At 41.5% G+C, this 16,450-nt stretch overlaps 1 protein-coding gene and 1 non-coding gene across 2 annotated transcripts; one reads left to right on the plus strand and one right to left on the minus strand.

Annotated features, from left to right (window-relative positions):
• Nucleotides 1-1,718: 1,718 nt before the first annotated feature.
• LOC134566267 (small Cajal body-specific RNA 11) lies at nt 1,719-1,856 on the minus strand. The gene has a single exon (XR_010084017.1). It is a non-coding gene; the product is annotated as a small Cajal body-specific RNA 11 (non-coding RNA).
• Nucleotides 1,857-5,205: 3,349 nt separating this feature from the next.
• LRRC59 (leucine rich repeat containing 59) lies at nt 5,206-14,619 on the plus strand. The gene is made up of 8 exons (XM_063425408.1): nt 5,206-5,364; nt 7,101-7,209; nt 10,273-10,332; nt 10,500-10,658; nt 12,011-12,115; nt 12,235-12,307; nt 12,446-12,622; nt 13,411-14,619. The coding sequence occupies exons 2-8, from the start codon at nt 7,105-7,107 to the stop codon at nt 13,662-13,664; spliced, it is 933 nt and encodes a 310-aa protein (XP_063281478.1). The 5' UTR covers nt 5,206-5,364; nt 7,101-7,104; the 3' UTR covers nt 13,665-14,619.
• The last annotated feature ends 1,831 nt before the right edge of the window (nt 14,620-16,450 follow it).

Raw genomic sequence — 16,450 nt, forward strand, 5'->3', positions numbered from 1 at the left:
CCAGTAAAAGTGACGCACAAACAGCACTTACACGGACGATATTATTGCTGTGATACTTTTTACTGTTTTGAAACACAAATATTTGTTTTCAGCGAAGTCTCCCTAGTACAACAGTACCCCTCATGTACAGGTTTTATGGTGTTTTCAAAAGTTACAGCGTCAAATATAAGGCTTGTGTTTCATTTTTTTCACATTAAAATTCGCCAGACTGGTTACTTTGAGACCCTATGGTAGCCCAAGAATGAAAATTACCCCTATGATGGCATACCATTTGCAATAGTAGACATCCCAAGGTATTGCAAATAGGGTATGTCCAGTCTTTTTTAGTAGCCACTTAGTAACAAACACTGGGCAAAATTGGCGTTATTTGCATTTTTCACACACAAACAAATACTAATGCTAACTTTGGCCAGTGTTTGTGACCAAATGGCTACTAAAAAAGACTGGACATACCCCATTTGCAATACCTTGGGTTGTCTACTATTGCAAATGGTATGCCATTATGGGTGTAAATTTAATTCCTGGGCTACTATACAGTCTCAAAGGCAACGTAACCAATCTGGCGAATTTCAATTTCAAATGTAATGTGCTACATTTGACCCTGTAACTTCCCAAAACACCATAAAACCTGTACATAGGGGGTACTGTTTTACACGTGAGACTTTGCTGAATACAAATATGTGTATTTTATTGCAGTAAAAGCAAACACTATTATGACATTGACGGTTAAAATGTCATGTAGAACTAAAAAAATAACATAATTTCTTATTTTCTCCCATTGTTTTCATATTAAATTATGTTTCATAGCTAAATATTTGATATTAAATGAAAGCCCTGTTTCCCCTGAATAAAATAATATATAATAAGGGTGGGTGCATTTAATATGAAAGAGGTGAATTACGGTTGGACAGACATATAGCGCAAATGCCAGGTTTGTTTACGTTTTGTTTTGTTCACAACGTGTACATTTGGCTCAGTCCTTAAGGGGTTAAACACCAACATTACACACAAACGCATGCCTGCATTCACACACCTATTCCATACAAATACACTTACATTAAAACACACAAACACTATCAGGGCCGATGCAAGGATTTTTGGGTACAAAGGCGAAGATGCATTTTCCCCAAATCTTGCACTTGGACTAACTCTTCATTAGTGATGTCGCGAACATAAAATTTTCGGTTCGCGAACGGCGAATGTGAACTTCCGCAAATGTTCGCGAACCAGCGAACCGGGCAAACCGCCATAGACTTCAATAGGCAGGCAAATTTTAAGACCCACAGGGACTAACACCTGGACTGTGGCATGCCGGAGGGGGATCCATGGCAAAACTCCCATGGAAAATTACATAGTTGATGCATGTCCTCCCCCCCCGGCCCCCACCCCTGAGCGGTGGGTGGGGGCCCTAAAAAAAAAAAATAAGGGGGGGACCTACTGTCCCCCCTGGCCCCCACCCCTGAGCGGTGGGTTGGGGCCCTAAATAAAGATGGGGGGGACTTACTACCGTCCTCCCCCCCCGGACCCCACCCCTGAGCGGTGGGTGGGGGCCCTAAAAACAATAAGGGGGGGGACCTACTGTCGCCCCAGGCCCCCACCCCTAAACGGTGGGTGGGGGCCCTAAAAAACAATAAGAGGAGGGGACCTACTGTCCCCCCCGGCCCCCACCCCGGAGCGGTGGGTGGGGGCCCTAAAAAAACAATAAGAGGAGGGGACCTACTGTCCTCCCCCCCTGGCCCCCACCCCTGAGCGGTGGGTGGGGGCCCTAAATAAAGAGAGGGGGGACCTACTGTCCTCCCCCCGGCCCCCACCCCTGAACAGTGGGTGGGGGCCCTAGATAAGAATGGTGGGGGGGACATAACGTCCTCCCCCCCCGGCCCCCACCCCTGAGCGGTGGGTGGGGGCCCTAACAAATCAATAAGGGGGAGGACCTACTGTCCTCACCCCCTGGCCCCCACCCCTGAGCGGTGTGTGGGGGCACTAAAAAAAGAGAGGGGGGACCTACTGTCCTCCCCGGCGCCCACCCCTGAGCAGTGGGTGGGGGCCCTAGATAAGAATGGGGGGGACCTACCGTCCTCCCCCCCCGGCCCCCACCCCTGAGCAGTGGGTGGAGGCCCTAAAAAAACAATAAGGGGGGGACCTACTGTCCCCCCCCCGGCCCCCACCCCTGAGCGGCGGGTGGGGGCCCTAAATGAAAATCCCCCCCCCCAAGCAAGGTGACTAGGGGTCCCAAGCTCCTAGTCACCCCCTCCTCCCCCCACCCAAATTAAACTATCCCCTACCTACCCCCCTCACCCTAAAAATAGTGAGGGGGAATAAAATAAGTAACCTGTAAAAAAAAATTAAACTTACCATTTGACGTCTTCTTTTTTCTAAAATCTTCATTTTTCAGCCCCCAAAAAGGCCAAATAAAAAGCCATCACACCCGACGAACTTAAAATAAAATAAAAAACCCGAGCGCAAAAAAAAAAACCTGACGAAAAAGAAAAAACCTGAGCGCAAAAAAATAATCCATCTTCACCCATGGAGGGCGATATAATTTGCCGATATTCTGTACATTTACCATTTTTGGAAAACAAAAACTATTTCTAAAGGTAAATGCACAAAATATACATGCCAAGTGTAGTGGATGCAGTGTGTTTAGACAGGGGAGCTGTGTGTGTTTGTGTAGTGTGTGTGTAGTGATGCAGTGTGTGTTTGTGTAGTGTGTATGTTTGAGTAGTGTGTGTGTTGTGGATGCAGTGTGTTTGTGTGTAGTGTGTGTGTTGTGGATGCAGTGTATGTTTGTGTAGTGTGTGTGTTGTGGATGCAATGTGTGTTTGTGTAGTGGATGCAGTGTGTATTTGTCTAGTGTGTGTAGTGGATGCAATGTGTGTTTGTGTAGTGTATGCAGTGTGTATTTGTCTAATGTGTGTGGTGGATGCAGTGTGTATTAGTGTAGTGTCTATATAGTGAAAGCAGAGTGTGTGGGTAGTGTGCGTAAAGTAAATGCGGTATATACTAAATGCAAAATGTGTGTGTTTGTGTAGTGTGTGTATATATAATGCAGAGTGTGTGTGTTTGTATAGTGTGTGTATATAATGCAGCGTGTTTGTGTAGTGTGCATTATATAAACACACTACACAAACACACTGCATTATATACACACACTATGCAAACACACTGCATTATATACACACACTGCATTATATAAACACACTGCATTATATACACACACTACACACACACTGCATTATATAAACACACTACACAAACACACTGCATTATATACACAGTGTGTATGTGTAGTGTATGTGTATATAATGGAGTGTGTGTGTTTGTATAGTGTGTGTATATAATGCAGTCTGTTTGTATAGTGTGTGTATATAATGCAGTGTGTTTGTGTAGTGTGTTTATATAATGCACACTATACAAACACACTGCATTATATACACACACTATACAAACACACACACTCCATTACATACACAGTGTGTTTGTGTAGTGTATGTGTATATAATGGTGTGTGTGTGTAAGGGGGCATTTTTATGTTAAATTATTATTATTATTTTTTATATTTAATTATTATTATTTTTGTTGTCCCTCCCTCTCTGTTTCATACTTGGCCAGGGAGGGGGGATATAGCAATCCCTGGTGGTCCAGTGGCATGGGCTGAGCTGTGGGGGGGCAGGCAGCAAGCATTTATTTACTCCCAGCAGCTCCTCCAGCTCCCCAGTGTAAGTCTCGCGGCCAGTGTGCTGAGCAGCGTTGCCATGGTAACCCATGGCGGGTCTCGCGAGACTTACAGTGGGGAGCTGGAGGAGATGCTGGGAGGTGAGTAAATGCTTGCTGCCGGCCCCCCCCAGGACCGCCGGGCTTGTTATGAGCCTGGCGGTCCTAGGATATCGGCAATATCGGTATCTATATTGGCCGATACCGATATTGCCGAAAATACAGAATATCGGCCGTTTATATCGGTAAAACCGATAATCGGTCGATCCCTACTGGGAGGGAGGGTCTGCTGCTGATTGGCTGGAATGTGTCCGCTGACTGTGAGGTACAGGGTCAAAGTTTACTCAATAATGACGAATAGGGGGCGGACCGAACATCGCATATGTTCGCCATCCGTGGCGAACGCGAACATGCTATGTTCGCCAGGAACTATTCGCCAGCTAACCATTCGGGACATCACTACTCTTCATTAATTCTCCCACTGAATAGAAAGGCCTATAAAAAAAAAATTGCAGTTTTTCCTGGCACTGCAGGTCCCCTCTCCCTCCCACCTCCCATCCCCGGTTGCTGAAGGGGTGAAAACCCCTTCAGGTCACTTACCTGAGATCCCCGCCGATGTCCCTCGGCGGTGGTTTCTGCCGGCTGAGGAGACCTAATGCGGGGACCTCCAGCGACGCTCTTGCACAGAAAACCTGTGCTATGGACACGGAAGTGCCCTCTAGTGGCTGTCTAGTAGACAGCCACTAGGGGAGGACTTAACCCTGCAAGGTAATTATTGCAGTTTATAAAAAACTGCAATAATTACACTTGCAGGGTTAAGGGTAGTGGGAGTTGGCACCCAGACCACTCCAATGGGCAGAAGTGGTCTGGGTGCCTGGAGTGTCCCTTAAAGTTTCAGCCCTTTTTCCTGTAACCACACAGACAGTTAGAGATTGGAAAAAAAAATGATAGACAATGAATTACACCAAATAATTACCCCCAAAAAATATGATTAAAAAAGTGTCCCTGGAAATTATTATTATTATGTTTTTTTTTTTTTAAATGTTTGCAACTATTCTAGTGGATACATTTACATTTCCTCAGCAGACCACAGGTGTTAGTGGGCTTAATGGGGGACCCAAACCTTAACCCACCTGATCGCAGCCTTGACAGGTCATTTTAAAAAGAAGAGTCAGCTTAAGCCTCTAGTGTCCTATAACAGTGAGATGAGTAAGTGGATTCAAGCCCTTGATAAATTCCCATTCTTTATTTATTTTTTTTTTAGGATTTGACCTTTGTAAATTTGCATTTTAGAAATAAAAAATCGGAAAAGTTACACATTAAAAAAATAACAAAAAATACCTACCAGAATTGATTAAACAAAAAAGGAATTGGTGAGAATTCGATTGAGAATGTTCGTGCAACACACCCTCCGTGACATTAGATGTCGCGCTCTCCTTTTTGTCAGAAGCTACCGGTCATCTCTACTGTTCCGTTTCTCTGCCTTCACTTTCTCGTTGGTTCGTACAACTCAGTGTGACGTGGATTAGAGAGCGTCTGTAGAAGCCTGGGATAGTCTGTCTGAGTGGATGTAGAAGAGACAGCACCGCTACCGAACGGTCTAGAAACCAGAGCTGTGCGAAGATTCCTGGAGCAGACAGAGAGGAGAACCTGGTATGAATGGAGATGTGACCTGTTACTGTAACACTGCTTTGGGAATGACATGATGGGCGTACAGATCCTATGGGGACAAAGTATTATATGCTTGGGAATTAGGGAGAGCTGAATGCTTTATGGCTTTTGACAAAACGAATTTAGAAGACAAGAAGCTAGCTTACAATTATATTTGAAAAAAATAAAGTGATTTCATAATTCTCAGTTTTTGTTTAGGGTAACCTAACCCCTTGTTGGGGTTAAAAATAAACATAACACATACTCATGTTGCAGCTTTAAGGCCACTGTCCCCCTGCAGCCCCATCCAACATGGCTGTCATTCACTCTGGTTGGGTGGATATGTCAGGGATGGTAAGCTGGGGTGGGTGACCATTCTGTTATTGGTTGTCTGGCATTAGCATGCCAGGGTCAGATGCCAATTTTGTACAGGGTTCATATTAGCCAATCGGAACTCTTGTTCCAGGCTGGCTAATGTCGCCCTTAGTTACGTTGGGGAGGTGGAGTTATGCCTTTCAGCAGCAAAGGGGTTAATCTCAGTGTGTGCCTAGTGAAACACTGCACATACAGGCTCCGGGCACCATGACCACTTCAAATCAGTGAAGTGGTCATGGTGCTTGGAGTAACCCTTTAAGATAGGGACTGGTGCAGAGATTCTGAAGATGAATGACAGACTGCAGGAAAACAAAATGAAGAAAAGAATTCCAAGAAAGAGACACAATCTAGGGAAGTAGCAGGAAAAAGGGAAAGCAAGATGAGTGGCTGCAGGAAGAAAGGGACACTAAGGAGAGAGACTGCATGAAGACAGGGGCTGGAGGCATAGAGAGGCTGGAGAAGAAGGCACTAAGGTGAGGGGGGACTTGTAAGATGGGATCCCAGAGGAGAAGAACTAAACATTTGGGACAGATGAGAAGGACTGGAAAATAGGGGCACTGAGGAGAGTAGTGGCAGGTAAGAGAGGTTACAGTAAGGTAGAGATTTCTGAACAAAAGTCTGTGATTGAAGTGAGAGCTTTTGGAATAAAGATATTGTTTTAAATTGACACGATAGGCACCCAGACCACTTAATCTCAGCAAAGTGGTCTGTGTGCCATATCCCTGTCTGCTTAACCCAGCATTGTGAACATTGCCGTTCTGCTGGAACAGCAATGGTTACATTGCAGAGTTTAAATGCCTCTAGTGGCTGTCACTCCGACAGCCATCAGAGGTGCTTTCTTCAAGTAAAACTTGCTATTTATGTCAGATGATTGACATAGTGCAGTGTTTTGACGTGCATGTGAACTTGCCTCCCAATGCTTTCATATGGGAAAGCATTGGGTTGGTTGAGATAATCAGTCTTGGTGATCTCAGCCTCAGATGTGGGACGACAATGCCTAGATCGGGGCTGTGAAGGAAAAAAAGGTAAGTAGGAAACCTTTTTCCTTTGGACAGGGGGAGGGCCAAGGACCTAAACTTATAACAGGGCACATTTGTATTCCTGACGCTATAATTCTCTTTTAAGACAATAAGCATAGTAAGACAGAGGAGAAAGGGATTACAGAACCGAGAGAAAAAATGGGGATGGACATGCTGGGAATGTTTGTTACTGAGGGATTTTGTGATTGTCCGGAAGTAAAAGTAAAACATAGTATGTTAGAAATGCAAGCATTGTCGTTTACAAACACAAATTCAGAAGAGGTTGTAAGGGCTTAAAGTGGGTAAATCAGAGCTGTTTCTTATTGTGGACTCTTCTTTTTCAGAAAAAATGTCACGAAATACAGTGAAAGCAGGAAATCTGAGGGACAAACTAGATGGAAATGAACTCGACTTGAGTTTGAGCGATCTGAATGAGATACCAGTGCGGGAACTGGTTAGTCACAGTTTTATCTATTTTTGCAGTATAGGTTTGTAAAAAAAAATTGCTGATCCTTTGTACCGCAGGATACTAACACAAATAAACTGGTAGGGGAAGACACCTAACTCCAATCGATAGGAACCTACCCCACTAGGATTACCTCAAATATAGATCATTCTAGGTAATAGCAAACAGAAAGTAAAATAATAAACCTCATTGAAAGTAAACAGAAACCCACAAATTTCTAAAAAAAAAAAAAAAAAATTGGACCACGAAAGTATGGAACATGTGTCGAAAGATGTGGGGAAAAAAGAGAGAAAAGTTATGAGAGAAATGGATAGTGTGGGTAAGTACCTCCTAAATAACACTATCCCTTTAGCAGTGTGTGTGTGGTATAAGCGGTAAAATGTTGCGGGGTATCACAATGTGTGCAGTCTGAATGGATGAAAAGGCCTATCCAATATATCTATGGAAGAGTAGACGTACTGTTCAGAGAGGGGATCATATGGGGTGCAGGGATGCAAAAAAAGGGGGCAGATACGCTAAATATTGCTCCCATATTGTACTCAAGCAGGCTTATCTTTTTACAAAGGCAGCCCATCCAGTAATTGGCACACTGTGCATAAAGACTTGACATTAGCTAGCTCGGAACTCTGGTTCAAACCAAAGATGCCTGTATTGATGGTGTTTGCAAAATATGCAAAGTCGCCCAAAAGGGACAGATCTGCTTTAACCCCTTAAGGACCAAACTTCTGGAATAAAAGGGAATCATGACGTGTCACACATGTCATGTGTCCTTAAGGGGTTAAAGAAATACTCCAATATTATAAATACATATATCTACTAATATCGATAGACTCTGACCATCGCCATAAAAGTGTGGGCGTTCCCTTTTTATCATTGAATACACTCACACATCTTATAATAGGTGTGGTTGTAAATTTTCTTTTCTTTTTTTAGACATTGTAGATGCTTCACTACTCCTTTTTACTCACAGTTACCTGAAGTATTAAGCTTATATTGGAGAGTGACTAGGTCACTAGGATGTAATCCTTGCCACTTTCCTTGATTAAACTCACTCCTTCCACTTTGGCAATTGACAATAAAGCCAGAGAGTGAGAGGAGTGGTTCACAGATTACTTTTTACTCAGGTTCTAACTACAACTATTAGACAGAGGCTTTGCCATAATAGGCTTAGGATAACCTAGCACTTGACCTTATGTTATTTGGCTATTTAGCAGATGTTACAATATTGAATACTTTCAATATTCCAGATGACACTTCTTCCCAACATGTTTTGAGAGGGATTGTCAAGGTCATTTGTAGACTCGACACTCGAAACATACACCACTTCATCTTGCTGAAGTCTGTAATTATTATTATTTATTTATTTTCACAAATTCTGAAAGTGCCAATTTCATAGAAATTTGCTCTTTCATATATCCTCGGCACAACACAGATCGCTTGGGAAGTTTTCTTCCTCTTCTTTTAGCACTGGGATAGAGCACGCCTGGCAATAAATCTGAATGAGCAGTACTACACCTCATTGATAAGTCTATCAATGAGAAGCTGCACATGTGCGCACACTTGTTGCTCCAGCACAGAGGCTTCTTAACAAGAAGCCTTGGTCAGTCTGCTGCACAGAGGCTTCATAACGAGAAGCCTCTTATTGGTCAGTCTGCTGCACAGAGGAAAAGTCTGTTGCAGGAATAAAGGGGAGAGTTTGCAAAAGTTGCAGACACCAGTGTTTTTTCATATACCTACCTCTTTGTGGTTTTGGGATATAGATCATGCCCCTGTAGTCTCACTGCTCCCTTGTCTGCTATTTATGAGTTAAATTACTTTGTTTTTGCAGTCCTAGCCACACTTCCCCTGTCTGTGACTTATAAAGCCATCCTACACGCTTCATGTAAAGATAATCTAATTTGTAAACTTATTTTATTGCAGTGTGTTGAATTTATCTCCTGTTCTGTCAATAGCCTAATAGAGTCTGCAGGAGCCCCAGTGAACAGAGCAGGAGATATGAAGGTTTGTGTGAGTCAGGGCCAGGGGAGGTATGGCTATGGCTGTATAAATAGAAATAAAAGTGGTTCAACTCCTAAATTGCAGAGAGTTGAGCAGTGAGACAGAAGGGTCATGATCGATACCCAAAACTGCTGCATTAAACTAAAGATGTCTTTGTGCTAAAGTCACCCAGGCCAGTTCATCTCATTGAAGTGTCCAGGGTGAGGGATCTGTTTTATATTGCAGGGTTAAATCCACCTTTAGCTATCTTTCTGATAGCCACTAGAGGCGCTACTGCGGCACTGTACATGTAACTATGACAGGGAAGCCCTCATAGGAAAGCATTGATTCAGTGCTTTTGTATGCAAATTCTTGGATGCGTGCGCAATGCTTACTTCACATGTGCATCAGGTCTCTATGAGCTCTATGAGCATTGGATTGGACCACGTCAGAGGTCACAGAAGGCAGAGATCTGGAAAAAGGTAAATAAACCTTTTTAAGTAAAACATTTTTTTACATATGTGGTTGGGGGACGGAGAGCCTATGTTACTATGGAAAGGGAAACTAAAGCGTTAAGAACTTTAGTTTATATAACGAATGCTTTTATGTTACTTTAACTTTGCTATTCCTCTTAAACCACAATGCTGGCATTTGTCAGAATACAGGGACAGCATATAGGCGCCAAGACCTCTAAATTATGTTCTACTGATTTTGGAGCTTTGAGTGTCTCTGTAAAGCAGCTGGACAAATTCCAGGCATCCACAGGAAAGCATTCAATATTTAGCGTGTTACAACAAGAAAACACAAATCAAAACATATACTTATCAATAAACAGCTTCCCACCGAACACCTCCCAAGTAATTACGTCTAAATATTTAGCGATTGTTGTTGTTTTAAATAATTCTAAATAGGGAGTTGGAGTGCAGGATACTCTGTGCACTATAACCTTTGCAATAATACAAAACTGTTATGATGTTTAAACTAACCATTTAAACTGCATAGTCTCCTCTTTGATTACTTGTGCTTGGCGCACATATTCCTACTTCATGTCATCAGTCTTGTCTTATCTTTCAGGCTGCACTTCCCAAGGCCACAGTGTTGGATCTGTCATGCAACAAGTTTATAACATTACCGGTGAGAGTTTGCACCATGCATTCTGTTATTCATAAATAGATGATTAATAATACTGGTTGCATATTATGATCTTTTTTGGAGAGTGCACATTACGCAATCTGTCCAGAGGGATTCTTTTATCTTGACATGGGCTTTATCTAAACTTCAGTTTCATTCTGTCTTCTTAGGGGGAGTTTTGTTCCCTTACTCACATTGTGAGGTTGGATTTGAGTAAGAATCAGCTGAAACATCTGCCTTCAGAATTTGGGAGACTGGTAAATCTTCAGCACTTGGATTTATTTCAGAATCAGTTGACTATGCTTCCTGATTCCTTCGCTCATCTTAAGGTAACATCAGCAAATAGTCTTTAATGCCATCACTTCCAAAAATGACTATACACTCTCTTTAAATTTAGCTTTGCGTATCTTTCCTATTGTTCAAACCCTGATCTTTGTCATGCAGAGCAATCAATTGTTCTACCATGACCCTAATCTGTGCCTCTGGATCTTTCCGCTTTAAAAACTAGAAATGGCAACCCCTCCCTCACAGTATAGAAACCTTGTCAAACTTCATAGTTTGACTCTACCAGGAAGGCAGGAGGGCACTGAGCACATTGAGGGACTCTTTGAAGAGTGCACTGGCAGCTTGCAAAAAGCTATACTCAGATGCTTAGTACTTTACCTACATGAGTGTTCTGCCAGCATATAGGAATCTTTACATTTTTGTATTTTATTTTTTTATTACAAATACAGATAATCTTATTTACATGTACAAGAATAAAAATTATACACACAGTCGAGCGCTTTTTTTATTTTTACAACTTCTGTAATCCAGTGTGTACACCTAAATGGTACATACAAGTGTAAAACCTTAAAACTTAAAATATGTGTCTTTATTGGCACACTCGCATCTTAAATAGCTAAAAACCCAGCTCTGGTAGTGGAGAATGTTTGGTCTGTTTTGGTGACCTCTTTAATAATGTATATTCAGGGGTATCCTTTTCTTTTCTTAGATGATTTCAGAGATGTGTATATTGTATATTTTTTTTATTTTTTTTTTTAATATATCACATTCACTGAAAATTATTATACTCACAAGGTTGGAGACTATAAATTGGCTCAATGAATAGGCTTAGCATGGTTCATGACCATAACACGTTCTTTGGTACACAGTGAACTGATGGCAGATCTTTATAAAATAAATACTTAATTACATTAAAAAATAAATATAGAATATACCAAGATATCTATCCAAAGTCTTGTTCTCCAGAGGTGCATTTCATCACAATGGCTTCCTCCTTTCAGATTTCTTTTATATTTGTTTTGTTTTAGTGCCACCTGTGCGTGTGTTTTAGCCTTTAGGTGTGAGAATTATTTTATGCCCCAGTTTGGTGTTCCATGGAAGGGAGTGCTTTAGAGTTTTCACATTGTCTTATGTATGTGGGATTTGAGCCTCCAGACAAAACTGTATTTTTGTTTAGTATTTGATTCAGATAGAAATTCTACATCTGGCTTGGACTGTAGATTCAACTATATAACTTGGGCACAATTTACAGCTGCTGAAAATGTGCCAAGGTTTTATGGATGTAATTTGTTCAGAGCAGACCTGTGGACGGAGTTGACTTACGTACGTGGATTACTTCCTTGGGTAGGTTGGCAGTGCCGGCATGAAAAAAATCAGTTTCTCATTTTGCTTACAGAACCTTAAGTGGCTAGACCTGAAGGACAATCCGTTGAACCTAGATTTGGCCAAAGTCGCTGGAGACTGCTTAGATGAGAAGCAATGTAAAGAGTGTGCCCAAGCAGTAAGTTGGAATAAACCTATATCTATAAGAAGAATGTGTAGATTTAAAAAAAAAAAAAAAACAACAACTTTGTTGGTGTTTATCATGCAAGCTGCTTCAAGACAGTATTTTATCGACAGGTACTGCTATTTATGAAGGTCATACAGTCTGAACACGATCAAGAAATGCAGCGCAAACTAATGGAAGAGCGAGGTAACTATTGTTAACTGGTTGGATGGAATGCATTCATTTCCTGTGATTGTAGAATGTAAGGTTATATTATGGACACCCAAAGGTACATAAACATGTTAATTCTAGGTTTGTTTGGGGTGTTTTTTTTTTTGTTTTCAGCACAGAAACAGAAACGAGAAGTGGAACAGAGAAAGAAGGAGGAACGCGAGAGAGAACTGAGGCGTAGGGAGAAGGCAAAACAGAAGGAACGAAAAAGGAAGGACTACAATGCTTTACAAGCAGCTCAGAGACAGGTCGCTAAGAACTCAGAGAGTGAAAAAAAGTTTGAAAATCACAGTAAGTTTAATGAACCCAATGGGTATGTTTTAGTTTTTACCATTTTTAGCTTGTCTCCTGGTATGGCTTTTTTATTATTATTTTTTATTCACATACCAAAAGCAGAGCTTAAACGTTATGCTCACTGCCATTAGCGAGTAAAAATTAAGCCATAGTGAATGTGCCGTCCAGGCACACACAGGCAAGTAAATTTTAGTAGCCAGGACTTTAAATTTTGAGCCAGTCCTAGCTCTAAATTTTAAGCCCTGACATAAGTATAACCTTAAAACTGGTAAATATTCATATATTAAAGGTGTTTGGGTCAACCTATAGCGTACTATAGGTAATGTATGCATTTTCCCAATTTGCTGGCTGTTCCCATCTGACATGGCCTAGGTTTGCAATATTATTGATACTGGGCCTCTGAATTGGACAAGAGAGCCTTTACATTACTCTCTGTTTGCATAATCTACTCAGCCAGCGTTTTGCGTTTTTATCGGGAACACTTTACTTGTTTATCAAACACAAAAATCATTCTTACTCTCAAAGGGTTATTTTGTTATTGTCTCTACACATGGTGTTCCTACTTTAAGCCATGTAAAACCCAAAATGTGCAGTCTGACCTTTATGCAATGCACCTGTATCATTATGTCTTTTGCAATGCTTGCTAAACCTGTTGTGGCTCGGCAAATCCGTTTATAAACCTATGCACAACATAATAAAGAATTTTAAAAAAAATATAGATTCGTATCTCGTTTTTGACACATCTTTCTAACACTTCTCTAATTTATTTTGTTTTGTCTCTATAGATGCATCTGTATTACCTGCTAAAAAGCAAAAACAGCAAAGAACATCCTGGAAAGGGATTTTGGGGTGGTTCCTCTTGTTCATGTTTATCACGGCTATTGGGAGCGTAGTAGTGTGCCGCTGGACACATTTGCAGAAACACAGTATATGCGACAGTCCTAACGCGGTCTCTGAAGAAATTATGAATGCTTTGCACAGCTACCAGATTCTGGAACGAGTTCTACAGCCACCAGGCTCACAGCAACAAAGCCAATAACATTCGTGTAGATGCACTTTTTTTTTTAATAAGGGTGTAGCTATGTTTTCCTTCTTTGGATATCGGAGGAGGTTTGGTATTTGTGCCTGATGTTGGCTGACTTTTTTTTTTTTTTTTCCCCATTGTTTTATCATTTCAGGACATTTGTTCCCAAGTTTTCAATATTTTTGTCAATTTTTATGTGATTTTGAAAAGTTTTAAGTGTTACTTCATTGCCACTTAATTTCAACACTAAATTTGGGAAGCAATCCTTCTCTTTTACGAGTTCATAAAGTACCCCATCACTTTGATGAATTTCCCAGAGTAACACAATTACTTACATGAAATTATGGAGAAAAAGAAAATCTTATCTAATATAAAATATTACAAAATATGGTCCTGAACCACCATTGGGTGGATGCACACTCAGTGTAGTAATCTGAATTTCAATCCCTCAATATATGGCCTCCGATTCTGTCCTTCAATAACAGTGGCAGTTCATCCAGATTGTTATTACTTGAACAGTTATATCTGTGTCACTGGGATACATTTATCTACACTGCACAAATGCATTACCTGTTACATCAGCCTGGTACCAATCTTTTAATCAAACACAATTAAAATTGTCTTTTGCTTATGAGACTCTTTGCATCATGAAAAGAAAACATGTTTTAAAAAAACAAACCCCAAGTTTCCAGAAGCTGTAATTTCTATCCTTGCGTACGTTGGGCTACAGAGTAGTGGCTTTATCAATAACTAGGTATCCTCACTCTTAATCTGTTATTTAATCCAGATGTATAAATTTTACAGGTAGGAAGGGGCCCCGAGATGAATTTATAATTTTGCATGTTTTTTTTTCCCATCTGCACAAGAGAGAGTCCAATTACCGTTTAAAGGCTATTTCGAGCATTATATTTCATAAAATGCATGATATAGAGCATGTTTGTAAAGATATAAAATTAGATTTTTATCCTCGGCGTGTCCCTTCTCAATATTGTTTTGTGATTATATGCTCTGGAGTATGAATGAGAACTACCAATCGAACCTGAGCCACATAGCTTTGGGTGCTGTATTCCTATTAAAGAAATTTATTTTAATTCTTGTGGGTAAGTACAGTGTAAATGTGCAGTCATATACGATGGTTTTCCAATACATTTTGACATTGTGTTTTTAAAGGAACGCTGCAAGCACCAGAACCAGAGTTTAATGTAGTGGTTCTTGTGCAAAGAGATTGCCTCAGCAATGCAAACCCTGCCTTTTCAGAGAAAGGGCAGTGTTTACAATGTGTTCTGAGGCCACCTTCAGTGCCTATCACTTTGCAGGACTGGCGTTTGGTGTCTTCATGCTCTATATGAAGATGCCAAATGCACCCATAATGATGCAGAGCCGATGCATCTGTATGAGCAGATGTTGATTGGTCTAAATACAGGGGGGCTGTTCCAACTGCACTTTTCTTCATGCAAGTATTTTAACATGTACATGTAACTAGGGAGCGACCGATGATCAGTTTTACCGGTATTATCGGCCGATATTCAGTATTTTCGGCAATATCGGTATCGGCCAATATAGATACCGATATTGCCAATAATACCTCCCGGGACGGCCGGGCCCATTACAATCTGTTACTTCCCTTTCCAGCATCACCTTCAGCTGCCTGTGTAAATCTCGCGAGTCCCGCGGCTATCAGAGCGTTGCAACGCTCCGCGTGGCACGCAGATCACGAGATTTACACAGGGAGCTGAAGGAGCTGCTGGAAAGGGAAGTAACAGCTTGCTGCTGCCCCGCCCCCCCCCCACTGCTCAGTACATGCCACTGGACCACCAGAGAAGGCCATAGCCCCCCTCCCTGGCCAGGTAACAAGCAGGGAGGGGGGACAAAAAAATAATAAAACATAAATATTAAAAATTAAAATTTTACACAAATTACATCCCTTCAGAAACACACACACACACACACACACACACTCTGCATTATACACACACTACACAAACACACACTCCATTATACACACACACTACACAAACACACACTCTGCATTATATACACACTACACAAACACACACACTCTGCATTATATACACACTACACAAGCACACACACTCTGCATTCATGATATACACACACTACACAAACACACTCTGCATTCATTATTTACCCACTGCATTCACTTTACGAACACTACACACACTGCAATCACTTTACACACTACACAAACACTGCATTCACTTTACACACTACACAAACACACACCTGCATTCGCTATATATACACACTACACAAATACACACTGCATCCACCAGACAAACACACACACAGCTCCCCTGTCTAAACACACTGCATCCACTACATGTGGCATGTATATTTTGTGCATTAACCTTAAGAAATAGTTTATTTTTTCAAAATGTTTCCCCCCCCCCCCCCCCCAACAGCTCACGCAAAGATCAGACATTAAAAGGACCACTAACATAAATGCCCAAACCTATAGTGTTAAAAACACCATCGTGCCCCCTCTAAATTTAGTACAATCATACTTTTATTGCAGAATGCTGCTGCTGGCTCTGCCCCTGATCTGCCTGATAGGCTGACATCATCAGAAGCGTTGATCAAAGCCAATCACAATGCTTTCCCATTGGATTGGCTGAGCTTGCCAAGGATGCATATCGGGGCAGAGCCCGCACAAGCTAAACAGCCCTGGCCAATCAGCATCGCCTCATAAAGATGCATTGAATCAATGCATCTCTATGAGGAAAGTTCAGTGTATCCATGCAGAGGGAATGGCAGTACTGCATACTGTGCAGCACTGCCCT

The sequence above is a fragment of the Pelobates fuscus genome, chromosome 6 (assembly GCF_036172605.1).
Source record: "Pelobates fuscus isolate aPelFus1 chromosome 6, aPelFus1.pri, whole genome shotgun sequence".
Classification (NCBI taxonomy): Eukaryota; Metazoa; Chordata; class Amphibia; order Anura; family Pelobatidae; genus Pelobates; species Pelobates fuscus.